Source organism: Lepisosteus platostomus, chromosome 6, assembly GCF_059453375.1.
Source record: "Lepisosteus platostomus isolate fLepPlt1 chromosome 6, fLepPlt1.hap1, whole genome shotgun sequence".
NCBI classification, from domain to species: Eukaryota; Metazoa; Chordata; class Actinopteri; order Semionotiformes; family Lepisosteidae; genus Lepisosteus; species Lepisosteus platostomus.
In genome coordinates this window covers 18924525-18940459 of record NC_142616.1, presented here as the reverse complement: position 1 = coordinate 18940459, position 15935 = coordinate 18924525, and the positions used below count along the sequence as shown (strand labels likewise).

General features: G+C 36.7%; 1 protein-coding gene across 28 annotated transcripts in view; it reads left to right on the top strand.

Annotated features, from left to right (window-relative positions):
* The window catches only part of kcnma1a (potassium large conductance calcium-activated channel, subfamily M, alpha member 1a), a 222943-nt gene that overhangs the window by 161594 nt on the left and 45414 nt on the right, over nt 1-15935 (top strand). For 19 of the 28 annotated variants that reach the window (XM_088634589.1, XM_088634587.1, XM_088634608.1 and 16 more), the window contains 2 exons: nt 5362-5455; nt 13188-13311. In XM_088634589.1, coding sequence (XP_088490715.1) covers nt 5362-5455; nt 13188-13311 — 218 coding nt within the window. Of the gene's footprint in view, nt 1-2256; nt 2533-5361; nt 5456-13187; nt 13312-15935 lie in introns of all 28 variants that reach the window. The other 9 variants (XM_088634586.1, XM_088634581.1, XM_088634579.1 and 6 more) reach the window with 1 other exon arrangement.

The window sequence follows — 15935 nt, the reverse complement described above, 5'->3', positions numbered from 1 at the left end:
TTTTGTTTTTGTTTATTTTAGTCAAGTAAACACCGGTAAAAAAAGAAAAAACCCTTAAAGTTACTTTAGCATCTATGCATGACATAGATAAGTAGCAGTTAAATGATTCTGTATATGTGTGAGAAGAAAGGTCTGAGGAGTAGAAAAGATACAGAACATGTAGAAGCATCGTGCTGTATAGTCATGAAAATGTATTTGTACCATCCTACCGTGAACAGCAGATGGGGCTAGAACTCCAAGAAAATAGGACAAGTAAATTTTGTAAAACTCCAATGTAAAACTCCAATTTGAGTGCTGTAAAATTGTAGTCTGCTAGTTTAGAATGTGTTTGGTGGTACACATTCAACTTTATTTTATTTACAATTACATACATCAAAGGTTTTAAGCCTGCTCACAATCCTACACTTTATAAATCCTAAAACTTGATTGTAGATAGTAAGGGATATTTGCGTTCTTGAAGCATATTTGCAGTGTCTGTACTGTACGTGTGTGTATGTCAATGTATATTTTGAAGATAGGTATGAATATCTGAAATCTGTGCCTCTGAATATACAGTAATATTTTATCCAAGAATGCTTTAATTTCTCTCAGAAAATAGCACCTTGTACAAATGTAATCTTTTTTTCCACAATTACTGAACAAAAACCTCATGATCTGTTCAAAAGTGTAATGTAGATCAAATCAGTGAAAGTGCAAAAAAAAGGTGTTAACTTTTAGGACATTTACTAAGCATCATGATTTACTTTGGCAATCCAGACATGAAATGTCACATTTGTTCCCTAAAATCTTTAAACGAAATTTCAGTAAATCAGCCAGCAAAAAGAAAATCAGCAAGTGTTGGGGGGGGGGGGGGGAGGCTTAGAATAAATCTCTAAATCAAAATGTTATGGAATTTTTCCATTTACGTCTGTGCTTGATAAGAAGTACATCACAAACTCATCATTTGATTTGCAGTTTAGGAAGAGACAGCCGCCGTCTGGATTATTCTAGATCCCCAGTGAAACTGCCACTCTGTGTATTCTCAAAGTAATGCTGTACATGTTTGACAAGGGGCAGATGAATCCAGGAGTTATCAGGGCAGGGTGTAAATCTATGCGGCAGCTGACGGTAGAAATAATCATCCATATATTGCTCTGAGCGAGTTCTGGAAAGGGTTGTACATGTTTTTTTCGTCATATACTATTTACTGGTTAACCCTCTTCCCTTTCATCCAGAAGTTATTCAAGCTGAATTACACAGGCAGAACATGCTTCAGCCTAGACAATTACTTAGGGAGGTGAATGCCACCAGGTGTCTCCAATATCTGACTAAAGCCCTGCTGCTAAGGACCAGTTTCAAAGTGTGTTTTTTTGTGTGGTATTCACACAGGAGGCCGGTTTAAATAATTTATTTTTTTAAAGAATGGAGAGGTTGAGAGCAATCTGCATCATTTTTTTTGTCAACTTAAAATATGTAGACAGAAATAATTAAATATATGTTTATTTACAAAGTGGTTAGATTCTGCAGGATTTTTAAAATACAGATCATTTTAGAAGGGTGCCTTTGTTTTACAGTGAAAAGCAGTTTGGTTAAGCATATTTTTAAATAGCAATATATACATATGCCATGTAGGCAATTTAATTTTAAAGATATTTGAATTGTATATCTTTCTGCTCTTTCATTTTTAGCTTTTTCATAGAAGAATGCCCACTCTTAATGAATCCAAGGTCTAGTTTTTAATAAATAATTTCATTTTACTTGTTCGGTATGTAATGGTAGAATCAGAATTGGTAAAGCTATGCTCAGTATTTTTAGACCATAAATTGTGAACAGCAATGAGCCCATCATATCAAAAGTATCAGTATACAGTGAGATCTTCAGTGGCATTTATAAAAGCAAGGACCGTATTGTTTTATAAAAAATATCGTTTTTAATGATAAAAAAATGAATGTATCATCTATGACATAAAAGACTAAAACACTTAAAGGAAAACAATAAAATTGCCATATTTATTTCTTAATGCACATATGAGGTTATTATTAAAGCTAGTTTTAATATATTGCTGGTAAGCCTTAACACCTTTTGTTTTGTGGTATGTACAGTATACAGTGTACAGCGAATATAAAACAAAGAAAATCACTCCCGCTATAACATTGTCACAGAAATATATTTTTTTTCTGGAGGAGGCATTTTCAGCAACAGATTTTAACAAAAAAATGTTCTCAAAGTCACAGTCCTAACCCTAACTGATTTAACTTATTTTTCGTTATTTGGCAGTAAACGATGACGTTAGACCGACTTACCAAAACCGGTCTTACAAATTCAACAGCAGCGCTGCAGCTAAAGCTCTTCTCAGTGCAGTGCCCTTTGAAGACGTGGCTGAGCCCGTTCCTCTAGTTAATAACCGCAAAGGGAGCCTGTACCTGCCCAGGCTCAGCCTGCTGAGCCCAGGTGACCCAGGCTGGGAGGCGCCCAGCAGGTTGCAGCGAGCGCGCAGCCTGCCTGTGAAGTACCGATACCATCCCAGTAGCTCCATGGCGAATCACAGCCCCTGTATGTTCCCCTCAGCCGGGTGCACCCGTCAGTACAAACCACTTTGCATGTATTTGCAGTCTGAGTGGTTTGCATGTGTGGAGCTCCTTACTAATGACTGAATATGTGTAACTGTCAAGCTATGGAAAACAGAATGCCCCCAGACCGAATACATTTATTAGATTAAACAAGACTAGAAAAAAGGAGAAAAAAAATCTAATTACATCTGAAACTCCGACTCGGATATCTCAACAGCAATAAATGTTTCAAATCAAGGAGGAGGGAGGATCGGTAGAAGACAGAGATAAATATCGATACGTATGTTCCAGATAAACCACGTAGAAATGGGCCCAGTCGTTACCACAGGAGAGGTTATCAAAATGACCGTGATGAGAAAAGTCCAGGGACTGTTTCCTCTAAAGAATATACGTGTTACTCACATAGACATATCTTATGCAGTATCAATGCTTTGTTTACGTCTATTGTGGTGCCCAAGGTCAGATTCACTGGTGGTCTTCACAGTGGCTTCGAAGGTTTTGTTTTTTTGTGGCAGTGATGGTCGTTTTTCCTGAGACTGTCTTGTATTCAAGTAGAAAGGTGGACATAGCATGAGAACCACAAATAAATAAATTAAACACATTTCATATGACAACAATGAAATATGGAACTAAAAAAACACTTAAAATGCCAAGGGTTCAAATCAAATATCGTATTCTGTTTTGTTTTTATAATTCAGACTAAAAGATAAAAATATGTAATGTGAACAGAGATCATATTTCTATTTCATGTACAGGCTGAAATGACTCCATGACAACACTTAGTCATCAGCCATCAGGACTTGGTTTATTGAAGTGGGTTTGAATTTCATAATGCCAGAGGTCAGGTCTTCTCCTCCTTGAACAATTTGCATGCTACTTTTTGGCCTTTTCCATCTGTGAAATTTACCCCACGCAAAACTTACATTTTAAAAGCGTTAGATCAGTGTGCCTCATCAAAATTCATGATTCTCTATTTCTGCGTGTTATTAGCAATCATAGATGCTATGTCATATCTTTGGAACAGTAAATTTACTGCAATTGTGTTTTATCCAAATTTCCTCCTATTAAATCCCCCCTAGATTGCTTGATATTGCATTGTCTGGCTTATGACTAAAGGGCAGCTCCTTACGCTGTAAATCAAGATTGTACTCAAAGCAGTGTGCCTTGGAGAACTAAGGGCACCACAGTCACTGAGTTAGGTAGTTCCAGAAATATGAATTAAATTGAATTCTTCAATTAACAAAATCATTAAAAGGAACACAGACATCAAAGAGCCATAGTTTCAAGACATCAATGTGTCAGTAGCTACACACATCCTCTAATTTTTAATTAGCATTAATATGTATAGTCTGCTACGTAATTATGTGAAATTTGTGTTAAGTATGTCAATGGATGTTTTAAATATATAACATATACTATTCAAACTGTAATAATAATGTCAAAATGATCATATTATACTTTAAGAATTATTTTCTGCAATTTAATAGGCTACAATTTCAAATGGATACCTACTGTATAGTACAAGGTTATCATATTCTGTGTAGGGGGTAATTGCTTGCAGTACACATACTAACAACGTGTTGTGGTATTAAATTTTTCCTGGATAACTAATAAGGGTTTGAAGTGACAGTGACTTTGACATTTCCATCACTTATCTGTACATAACATTTTCAGAAGTGCTTGTCTAAAGGCACATGAAATACACAAGCTCTTTAAATGATCAAACCATTGTTACCCAGTCTCCTTTCTTCAGAATAGGCTTGTTTTAGATATTCCTTTTTCAAGTTGGAAAGTCTTCTTTTATTCTATTCCATGTCTCGCTTTGTAGTTTTAGTTTAATTTCTACGAACGTGAAGCAAATAGATAGATCCTCTGGTAACATAAAAGTGAAAGTTTTTGACAGAAGAGTTACAATTCAACATAGTGAGGAATAATTAATAAGAAATGGAAGTAGCATTGCACCAAGCAAAAGGAAAAAGATTGTTAATGTCATTAACACCAGTTCGTTGGATTCTCAAACTAATGAAAAACTTTCAGTGAAACAAGTTTGCTTCTTTAAAAACCTCTGTGCCTCTTGAGTTTTCATGTGCCATTTTGTATCACTTCAGATGGAACCAGTATTGGGTTTGAGCATTGCGTTAGTTTGTGATCCCTTCCTCTGTGTGCATGTAGGTTAGTGGTGGTGAGAAAAATTGAACCTGATCTTTTCAGCATGTTTAATTTGTTGGCAGTTAACAAAGCTTGGGATCGTGCTCAGTAACACACAGTGTTTCAGAGTGAAGCTGGGCATCTCAAGATGGTGGCTGTCAAGGGAGCATGAGTGTGGCAGGAGAGCTGTGACAGAGCAGAAGGCCACTAGTTCTGGGTGGCATGGCAGGGATTGGTGTGCTGTGGAGACTCATCGTAGTCCAAAAGAAAGCTGGAAGCACTCTTGCCTGTCAGATGTATTTTGCCTTCCCTTGTTTTTCAATAAACAGTGACAATCAGACATATTTAAACAGGATCTAGTGATGCAGACTGCTGTAGGTCCAGCCGAGCACACGTGCAGTTATTTTGATGGAGTGGCACATCGATTTTCAGAATGATTATTCATTCCATTTGTCCTATTAAGATGGCAGATTAAGATTGTGTGCCCTAACCTTCCACACAGTTCCCCTCCCCTTACTAACGTGTTAGCTTTCTGTTTTGAGGGTCTTTTCAGACTTTTGCAATGACTGATTGAGTGTTGGCTTTGTGTTCTTTAATATGTCATTTCCATTACATATTACAATTTCAGCAGTCCATAATCTGACACCTTTGCATATGTTCGCAGTCGAAGACGAGCATCCATCAACACTGTCACCTAAAAAAAAGCAGCGAAATGGAGGCATGCGAAATTCACCCAACTGTTCACCCAAAATGATGAGGTAAGACGACAGCTTTAAAAAAACTCTTCTGGCTTTCAGAAACAAGGGAGCGAGAGAGGGAGAGGGAGACAGGGAGAGAGAAAGAGGGAGAGAAAGGGAGAGTGAGAAGAACCCTTTAAGGCTGAAGTATTTATTCTGTCAGCTTGTCAGCGGTTAATGATAGAGCTGAAAAATTTCTGTCATGAAAGAGAGTATGAAAAGCTGTTTGAAAAATACTCTTGCTTTAAAGTCTCAGCTGTCACCCCAGTCCCGTCCACATGTATTTCTTAAACAGCAGTGGCACTAATGACAGCACTAACCAATCAGAGGGACTCATGCGGTTACTTCGCCTAAGGCCATTCGTCTTTTGTAGGAATCCCTCTGAGTACTGTTTTTGGTACTTAAGGCCATATGTGAGATGTATCATCGCAATCAAAAATGAACTCAAATATTACCTTCCTTTTATCTTGTCCTTTGGAATTAAATTGCTGTTAATTGATTTTGACTGATGAAAGGGCTAAAATTCAACACATGTGGTCATGAGATGAAGAGCAGTATGCATTGTTAAAAAAATACACTAAAGCAATCATTCAGTGAAATCACAAAGTTAAATCTTTGTGAGAGGAGTTTTGGGGGATACTTCATACTTAAAGTTGCTTTCTTTTGAGAATTGATTGCTATTACTCTTTCTCTTTCCTGTTTCTCTGTTTATTTTTGAAAGTCTATAAAGAATGTTTCACCTTAATAACGGTGGCGTGCTGTGTACCTCCACATTAGCTTAAATTTGTTGACTGAGTCGTCAGATAAAAGAATTGCACACAACTAGTATTTGCTACTGTTGATTCTTAAATTTAGAAAACAGTTTTTTGAAGATAATATTATTTTATGTTCGGTAGCCTACTTCAAAAACTCTTGATGCTTTTATTCAATCAGAGGAAACATTTCAGAAGAGGAATTAGTAATTATTGTCAGAATTAGTTTCTTCAATAACATTTATGGTCTCATGAAAATTGTACATTAATATTTCCTTGAAACTCAAAAGAATGTTTTACAAATGTTATGCTATGATGTACTTTATAAATAGAATCTGCTCTGTAGGCTGTAAAATAGGAATTAGTTTAAACATACAGTAGTCACATCCTTTTAATGCTTCGGCAAATATGTTCTGCTGCCTTAAGTATGAATCTGTATTCTTCTCTCAATGTAATTGGGTGATAGTAGGAAACATGCATCAATACATGTAAATCATGTGCACTCTCTCCATCTATTAAGGCAAGATTGTACATTATATATTCAGAAAGAAAAGTAGAATGTATGTGGTATTAGGTAAGAGGGTCTGATAAGAAGTTTGCTGTGTTTTTTTAAATAAATCTTACTTAACTGCAGCGGCCAAGGTGTAGGTGTGGGTGAGCACTTCCATTGTTTTGTTTAATGGTTCTGTTTGCCCAAAAGCCCTAATCAGCTAACATAAGGATACAAGAAAAGTTTGCAGACGAGAGGAGGCCATTCGGCCAGTGCTCTTGAGGCTCTCATGCTAGTGAGATTGGGGCACAGTTCATCCCGCCTCTGTCTGGCCTGCTCAGTACAGGCTGCACTGATGCTTGGGGCCCATCAACACCCAAGCGACTCTTCCGCCTCTCGCCTGCAAAAGGGGCTTGAACGCCAGCGCTGTTCTCTCCCCGCTGGTCTCCGCCCGGGGAGGTGCGACAACATGCCTGCCGCCGTGCCTTCTGCTCCATACCACGAGTGTTAAAACCCCACTCGGGTCCTGGGCTGTTAAAGGCATTCTCATATTGGTTTTAGTGCCACTGCTGAAGGCAAGAAGATAATACAAACTGCACGCAATGAAGGTAGAATTCTGAAACTGATCCTGTTAAAGGTCTGAATAGTTGTAAAGTGGATAAAAAAACAAGAGACAAAGAGTTGGACTGCAAACAGCAATACACTGTTGTTTGTAAAACAGAGCTGAGATTTAGACCCAATGCTTTTTGTTGCCCTTGCTTTCCTTACAGCAGTAGTTAGGAATAGTACTATATAATTGCTTAGGACTACTTGTGCTGTATATCCTAAAAATGCAGAACTGGACAGCCCTGCCTTTTCCTTTTGTAGATCTTGTGTGGTAAACAAGAAGTGTGGTTAAGGACTTCACATCTCTTTTCTTAGACGTATTGTTTCACCAGCCTCCACAGATTCTAAACCATTAGCCTTATAAAGGTTCTTCGCCTGTTGGAATCCGTTACACAAGAGAGCGTTGTTAAAAACACCCATGATAAAACTCCAAAGTAAACTGCAGTTTTCTATTTTCAAAGAAAAAAAAATTGGCGTATTTCCAAATAACTGGTTGTTTTGGAAAGCTATCCAGTTTTATTCCTTAACTTTTAGGAGAAAACCTTTTTGTGTGGAGTGGAAGGTCCCTGTTTACCATGTAAAATATGCATCTTTTCTTTGATCTTTGAGTAATAATAATTCTTGGGAGTTATTTACACTGTTTTGATATACTTCAAAGCAGTGTCAAAGTTTTGCCGCTGTAGGGTACTTCTTTATTCTACTGGCTCTTGGGTACTGAGATGACAGGTCCTCTGTACTAGGTGCAGGCTTTTTTCAAGTCATAGCCCTCAGCAAAACATCAAATTACCAAACATAGACTAGCCTACTTCTACACAAATGCCTTTCCTGTAGATATATTATACCATATATATTAAATACTTTAGTGTTACAAGGTGCATTTTATGCGCAATAGAAAGTGATGGTTTGAGGTAGCCTTAGGGATACTTTATTCTACAAGCAGAAAAAAAAGCTAGTGTATACTGTATCAAGTATGGTTTTTACAGGACTCGGTGCCTCAAGGCCTTTGTAAATAAGTAATGATCAACAGATTGGCTGTGGGTTTTTGAAAAGCATGCCTTTGTCAGTTTGCATGATGGGGAAAATTTTCAAAGCAAAGCCTGCTTTCATTGCCTGCTGAAGAGGGATTGAGGGAGAGGGCTCATCCCAAGCTAGCAGTGTCTGCTGAGCATTAAACTGGAATAGCTAAACATAACTTGAAAAATAAACCGAAAGCTTGCCGAGCTTTAAGGGCAGATTTAAGATTTTCAGTCTTAACCAACACGGTTGATACATGAGCCTCCAGTTTCTAATTAACACACAGTCATTAAATGGAATGAATAGAGAGGTTTCCTGCTGAAAAGGGGGAAACAATTACTGTGAGATAAAAAAACATAACAAAGACCTGGTTCCATCACTCCGATCCATGTGTCTGTTTCAACTCCAAGACCTTTTTTTGCAGAAATATAATTTGGAGTTGAGTAGAGTAAGCCCTTAAGTAGTCCCTTCTCTGTTTCAGCATTTGCCGTTTCAGATCCTCTGTATATCTGATATACAGATCTCAGATTTTTAAACAAAACCATTCTTGCGCTCTCGGGTTTTTGTTTGGAGAGGGTGGGGGCTAAGAGAGGCTGATGAGAACAATATGGCTACATGAGTCAGACTGTTTCCCAGCTGGCTTGTCATTGAGGTAAAAAGAGCTACGGCGGCCTTACAGAAAAGTCTCCCACATTTAATGCCATTCCTATGGACTGTTTGTAAGGTTTTCGGAAGGGTCACGGGACCTGCCTAATTGCAGGAAGTCACAATGCATTTGCTCAGATCTCCCCGAATTGCGGCAGGAAGGCAGTCTCTGGTCCGCAGGAGTAGCGGCTTGTGACAGGCAGTCATCAGTGGCCGTCTGTGAAAGACAGCTATCGTGGCAGAGCTCTGCTACACCCGTCATCGCAGCTAGGGAAGATTGAAGTGACAGGGGTCCTGAGAGCGAACAGCGAAACAGGCGGCACATAATGAAATATTCAGTTGGAGTGTAAAAGCACTAAACGCTTTCTCTGTTATTAGCACCTGTACCAGATGATTTCTATCTCCATAAAAAGCTCTTTAATTGACATTTTTTTTCATGTTATGTTTCTGTAATCAAAAAGAAGGATAAGTAAACAGTAAGGGGAAGAACATAAAAGGAAACAAGGTATAGAATGAACCTGGGAATGTTAAAAATGACACTTCTATTACAAAATAATACGTCAGTATATTTTTATAGCAATTTATTCAGAGGGAAAAAAGTGAAAAGTGCAAAGTGATTACTGATTATTGATTGGTTTTACAACAGAGTATCACAGAACTAACATTGTTTGGATTGAATCTGTTGTTTTTAGGGTAGAGTTATTTTGTATTGGAAATTTTACAAAATTAACCAGATGAATATGAAATAAAATACTTTTGAGAAATATTTCCTATAATAAATGTGATAAATAAGCTCAGTGCCAAACATACACCTGAGACCAGAATCAGGGAAACTAATGATAAAAAACTTTATTCAAGAAAATAATTGAACTTTTTGTTTTTTTAGGGAAAACAAATATTCCTTATGACATTTTAAAGTTTTATCATCAGCCAAATTGTTAAAAATCAGCCTGTAAGATTAAATAAATGAGTTGTATACAAATTGCAAGAAAACACAAGATCAGATATAAACACATTCTTATATTGATAAATAATTTGGAAAAATCTATTTGTCTAGTTTAGAAATCTAAAATCTAAAATTTAGAAATCATCTTCAACACTTCTATATATTATTTTAATTAAAAAGGTAAAACTGTAAATTCTATCAAATCATTGTTAGTAATCTAATATTTGCTTCTCAGAATATAGGATGACCTCCTCTTATTGATTACAAAGTTACCACATCATGCTGTTATTTTTTAAACTAATGCAGCAGTCTGTAAAGAAGGAAAGCATTATTACTAACCAGATGCAGAAAGTAAATGGAAACATTCAGGAAAGTACAGTATTACCTTGATTTAAAAAAAAATTAAAAGCATCTGCATTCATTATTTTATGGTATTGGCACAAGTTTTGATAATGATAAAAACTGATGTTTTTTTAATAAGTATTAATTTTGATTTATGATTCCATACCAAAATATTTTGAAGTCACACGTTTCTTTGTAATATACTGTATATATACTGTATGTCATATATACTGTATATATAATCTCTACATACTGTATATACTGTTGCTAAAGATACTGTATATAAATATGTATGTACTGCTGTGCACAAATAGTAAGAGATGTCTCATTTCAGGACACAATTTCAGAATGATACCCACTGGCACATTGAAACTGTCTGTGATCTACTCCCTTACATTCGCCCGAGTTGTGCAACATCTACCACAATAGTTACAGACTGCGACAATGAATGAAACAGCTCACAGGGCTACACCTCTCAATATGCACTCATCCCAAGAGAAACTGACTGCACATGTCTTAGAGACGAATGACTGTACATTGTGATAACCATGGCTGTCTGGTACAGACAAATAAAGTTGGGTGTCAGTGACTCATTGATAGACTATATCCCAGAGGTCAAGTGTTTCGACATGTCTGTTCATGATAGACCACTGCGGTGGCTGTGTTTGGGGGTGGTGTTTTGCAGGAAGGGGTTCATCGTGAACAATATGTGGCACTGGCTACACACTACCATGACAGTGTTATCGAGCATCACATGTTACCTTTTGCTTGTTTGCGAGTACTAGATACAATGTTTTGGTTTTGATCCCATTTGGACAAGAGAAAGGGATTCTAAACATATTTTACTGTCAGTTAAAACCAGCATAGTACCACGACAAAAAGCATTAAAAGATAGATTTTCTTGTGTTTCACATTACAATTTCCATTATTACAAGTGATGGTTTTGTTAACTTAGAGGTTTTGCAGTGAAAGGTGTAATGAAGAATAGAGCTGTTTCCCTAAAGCAGCTTTACTGGAAAGGTATTTATACTCTTGCCCCAGGCTATTACCTTAAAGGCAGGCTTTCTGACCTGTTCTTAGAGCCTGAAGCACAGCAGGTTTTTCTTGACACTATTACTCATTTTTTTAATTCGTCTTAAAAGTATGATTCCTAAAACATTCATATAAATCACCTGTATTACATTTTTAAAAGGAAAACGATAATCTAAAACTAAATTATTGATTACAGCATACATGTATGTCCTCATTTATAATTGGATATTTAAAATAATTATTTTATTCTATTAATTAGTACAAACTGGAATAATCTAATTTACTTTTAACATTTTTAAAACAAAAATATTGTCCTCAAAGAGTTTTTGTGATAAATGCATAATATATCTAATATGTACAGTATAAATTTAATTGCATATTTTTAGCAGTCTCCTTAGAAATGAACAATACTCTCCTGTTCATGTAGATTTTATTTTCTTATTATTGAATGATAATTAGATTAAAAATTCCCATTGTCTATTACACACAGATTTCAAAGAAATGTCTCTTCTTGATCCATATTTATGTGTAGTTCTTGTTTATTTTGGATTATAGCAAAGGGTCCATTTAAACCCAAATATTTGAACTGTTAATACCTCCAGTCATTAACCACAATCAATCCAGTCATTTATCAGTAAATTAAATTGCCTGGATTCTGCCAAATGTACGATTGTTTCCTGTTGTGTCCAGCTGTATTCAAATTAGCTTGTTAAAAGCATTTAACTTCAGTAGATGGCTTCTGTGACGGCTTGGTGTGCAGCTCCAGTATTGCTGCTTTCCCCAGCTCACAATTTTCTAAGCCTGAGAAGATCATGCTTTGAACATGAACACAAAGACAGCAAAACCACTGTTATCCCTGTGTTATGCAGAATAAAAATCAGCTGTTCATTCTGTTGATATAAATTAGCCTGTTTGGTTGTGACACACCGTTGAAACATTAATGGACTTCGGATTTGGAAAGCAAAATGTGATTGGGCAAATTGCTAAAATATTTAAAGTTAAAGCTTTTACAGTGAAGAGCATCGCATCAGAAGTTGCAAGTGGTGAAAGCGTGTAATTGGCTTTCTGTTCTAGTGCCAGTCAGTCACCACTGTTTCCATCCCTTCTGCCTCGCTGCCTGCGCTGACGTCTGCACTTTGTGCATTTTGGCATCCAGAGGGGTGACTGTGGCAGGAGCAAACAAACAAATCCAAAGACAATCCGAATCTTGTGTTCGGGAGGTGCTTTGGTAAAACAGCGCACATTTTCCGTGCTTTCTGGCCCTTGCTTTCATTATTGCGCTCGTATTGAAAGTTAAGAAAAAAAAACCCAACAGAACTGAAGCCTGCAGTTTGCCGATTCACATTCTTGACGCAGGAGGTCTCTGGAACACAACCCGCAGTGGCAACGTGGCACAGTGACAGGGGCTATTCGGGAAACAGAACTGTAGAACAGAGATGATGCCAACAGTTTGTCAATTCATTTTCACCAACAGGCCAGGAACTCCAGCTGTAGTAAACCTGGAATTAGTATAATTCTTGCAGTCCTTCGCTCATGTGGTTTATTCATAGATGGATGGTAGTAATTGAAAGTTAAATTGAAGTAGAAATCGAAAAACACAGCAAACAGTCTGGTCTTTGGTTTGCCTTTAACATAAGAGTGCCCATCTTAGACACCTTGATTTGCACTGTAAAATGGAACTGTCTTTATTATCACTATTGTTTGTGTACCTTTCCATCTTTTCTGTCATGTCTGCTGTGTGGGTAGATTTTTAGTTCATCTTACAAAGCAAATACTGAAAAGCAACAAAAAAAAATACATCTCAGAAAAATCTTTAAACTCTCTCCTGAAGAACAAGATTAAAAACAGTGTGCAGTTTGGTTGGAGATGTGAATGAAATGACAATACTGGGTTAAACCATTTAGTTTCTGCCTTCTCTCGTCACAGACATGATCCTTTACTCATCCCGGGAAATGAGCAGATCGAGAACATGGATGTCAGTGTGAAGAAGTACGACTCCACGGGGATGTTTCACTGGTGCCCATCCAAAGACATAGAGAAGGTTATCCTGGTGGGTATCACAGCATTCCAACTCAGTAAGAGTCATGTGAATTGATCCACTTCTTGCACCTTCTTTCACAGTTAATTCCTTCTCATGTACTGGATACAAAATCAAGGTTAGCAGCCACGGAGGGCTGTACTTGGGCATGGACTAACTAAAGTTAATGTCACTAACCAAAGTTAGCTATGCTATACTGATGGGCCCTAATAAGAGCAAACCATCTGCTCAAGGCTGCTGACTTTGATTGTATACTGTAGGCCCAAAACTGAATTTAAGGTCAGAAGCTCATGAACACTCACATTCTCATAATTCATAGCAACTCGTGGTTTTAAAATACACCATACAGTGTAACTCTGAAAGGTGTTCTTTCTAAGATGTATATATACAGTGCCCTCCAAAAGTATTGGGACAAACATGTCAAAAGTTATTTTTGCTCTACAGTCAAGGAATTGGTATTTGTGGTCATGAGATTCTTATAAATGAGTACAATATAATATTTTATATTATATCGGGTAATTGCTTGCATAGCTTGGTCATATTACAGCAATAAATAGTGTTCAAAGTTCAACCCAGTGATTTCAGGTGACCACAAGTATTGGGATAAATTTCAGAATTAAAGAGTATTTGGTGACATATTCTTGAGGCGAAAACTGCATAAAATGTGCTACCCACTGAGCTCACCAAACTTTTGGTGAATTCTTTTGTGAGTCCTTCTTATTTAAGGTTTTTTTTTTGCATGTAAAAGGCTCTCTCAATTGGGTTTAAATTTTAGAGTCAGTGTGTTTTTACTGTGTCACCTCCTGATTAACTACTTGTTATATCAGCGGTATCGTTTGGGTCACTGTCATGATACAGTATGTACTGTATATGGTAAATCTCTGCCTATTAAATCTGCAAGCATTTCCTTCTACACAAGCAGTCAAAATGTTTCTGTAAACTTCAAAATTCATTCTGCTCTTGTCTCCATATTAACATCATCAATAAAGACAAATGAGCCAGGCTCCAGAGAGGTGGTGTTTTCTGGAGAATCTTCCTTTCTTTCTGCACACTTTTAATCTATAAATCACTTTGGTGAAGGTTTATCTTAATCTCAGCTGTCCACAAAACTTTCCTGGCTCATCTGTGTACTTCCAAGCAAATTCTAAAACTGTTTTTTCTGCTCATGGAACTAAAAACAGGTTTACATCTTGAAGTGTATCCTTTGTTGTCCCTGTCTTTTGTGAACTGTGGATTTTAAAACCTTCACCAATGCACTCTTGAGGTTGTAGATGATTTCACTGACAGTTGTTTTAGAGTTTTTCTTTACAGCTCTGGTAATTTTTCTGTCATCAGCTGCAGATGTTTTTCTTGTCTGACTTGTTCTTGGCTGATTGGTAATTATGCTTGTGGTTTCTTTCCTCAATTTTTTTCAAATTGTTGTTTTTGGTATACCCAATTTCTGTATTGTGGTTTTGATTGACTTCTCCTTTTCTTTAGCTCTCAGAATTGCCTGGTTTTCTTTAACACAAAGTTCTTTGGTTTTCATTTTGACTTGCAACTCTGGAACATTGAACATTGAAGTCAAAGCAACAGGGGTTTATAGGATGTTCACAGCTCTTTTATTATCCTAATAACCAAACAAAAAAATGTCTGACCAAGCTCTCATCTAAGCTCTGAGGTCAATTGCAATGAAAAAACGCTTGGAACAAAGTTGGAGACCAGCTGAACTTGTGCTTAACTTGTGCTGATTGCTCAGCATTGTTGTTGTTCTAATTAGCAAGAGGCTCTGAATCAGAACATTTCAATTAGTCTGTTAATATTTACTGTAGCCCACGTGAATATATAATTATTACTTTGTATATCTTGTGTTTGTATATGACTGAATGTCCCTGTCAGTATTTAATTTATGAACTGCATTTATTGTTAAATACACGAGATTACATTACGTAACTACTAATGTGGTACTCAATTGGCATTGAGTCACAAAACAAACAAATATACCAGCTGCAGGTTTGAATTTCAACATGTATTATAGCGCCTTTTATTCCCATTGATAAATGAAATAGATTCATAAGGAGATCCTTAAGAGAAATAGGTGAACACATTTTATAAATGACAATTTTATTAATAAACACATATTAATAAACTTCATTATTAATAAATGTGGTGAGACTGGAAAGCAATATAAGTTAAATATTACAGTAAGTTTACTAGAGATGGATGCATAAATTCATTTCCTAGTGACAGTATTATTTTCACTTTATTCGGAAATCCAGTGTTCCATTAGTACTCTACTGAGTTGTTAAACTGAGTTGGATTAAGTTAGTCTCCTAGTTTAGTAACCTTTAGAGTGCATCAGCTGTTATTTTGGGTCCATTGCAATTGAGAACAGGTTTAGTACGGAGCTGGGGACTAATTTCAAGTTCAAGGTAGCACACTAGTTTAGCACGGAGGTGCGTGCTATCCACAGGTTAAACCCCAGTTAATATGCTGATTTCAGCTCATTGCAATTAGATCATTAGTTTATGATGACCATTGAGGTCCTTAGTTGACCTTTGAGTTGAGTAGTTTTATAAGATAAAATACTTACTGTAGGATATCAATGTGGCAGGCCAGTGGTCATGAGAATATTAGTTTCAGATGACCTGCTACTA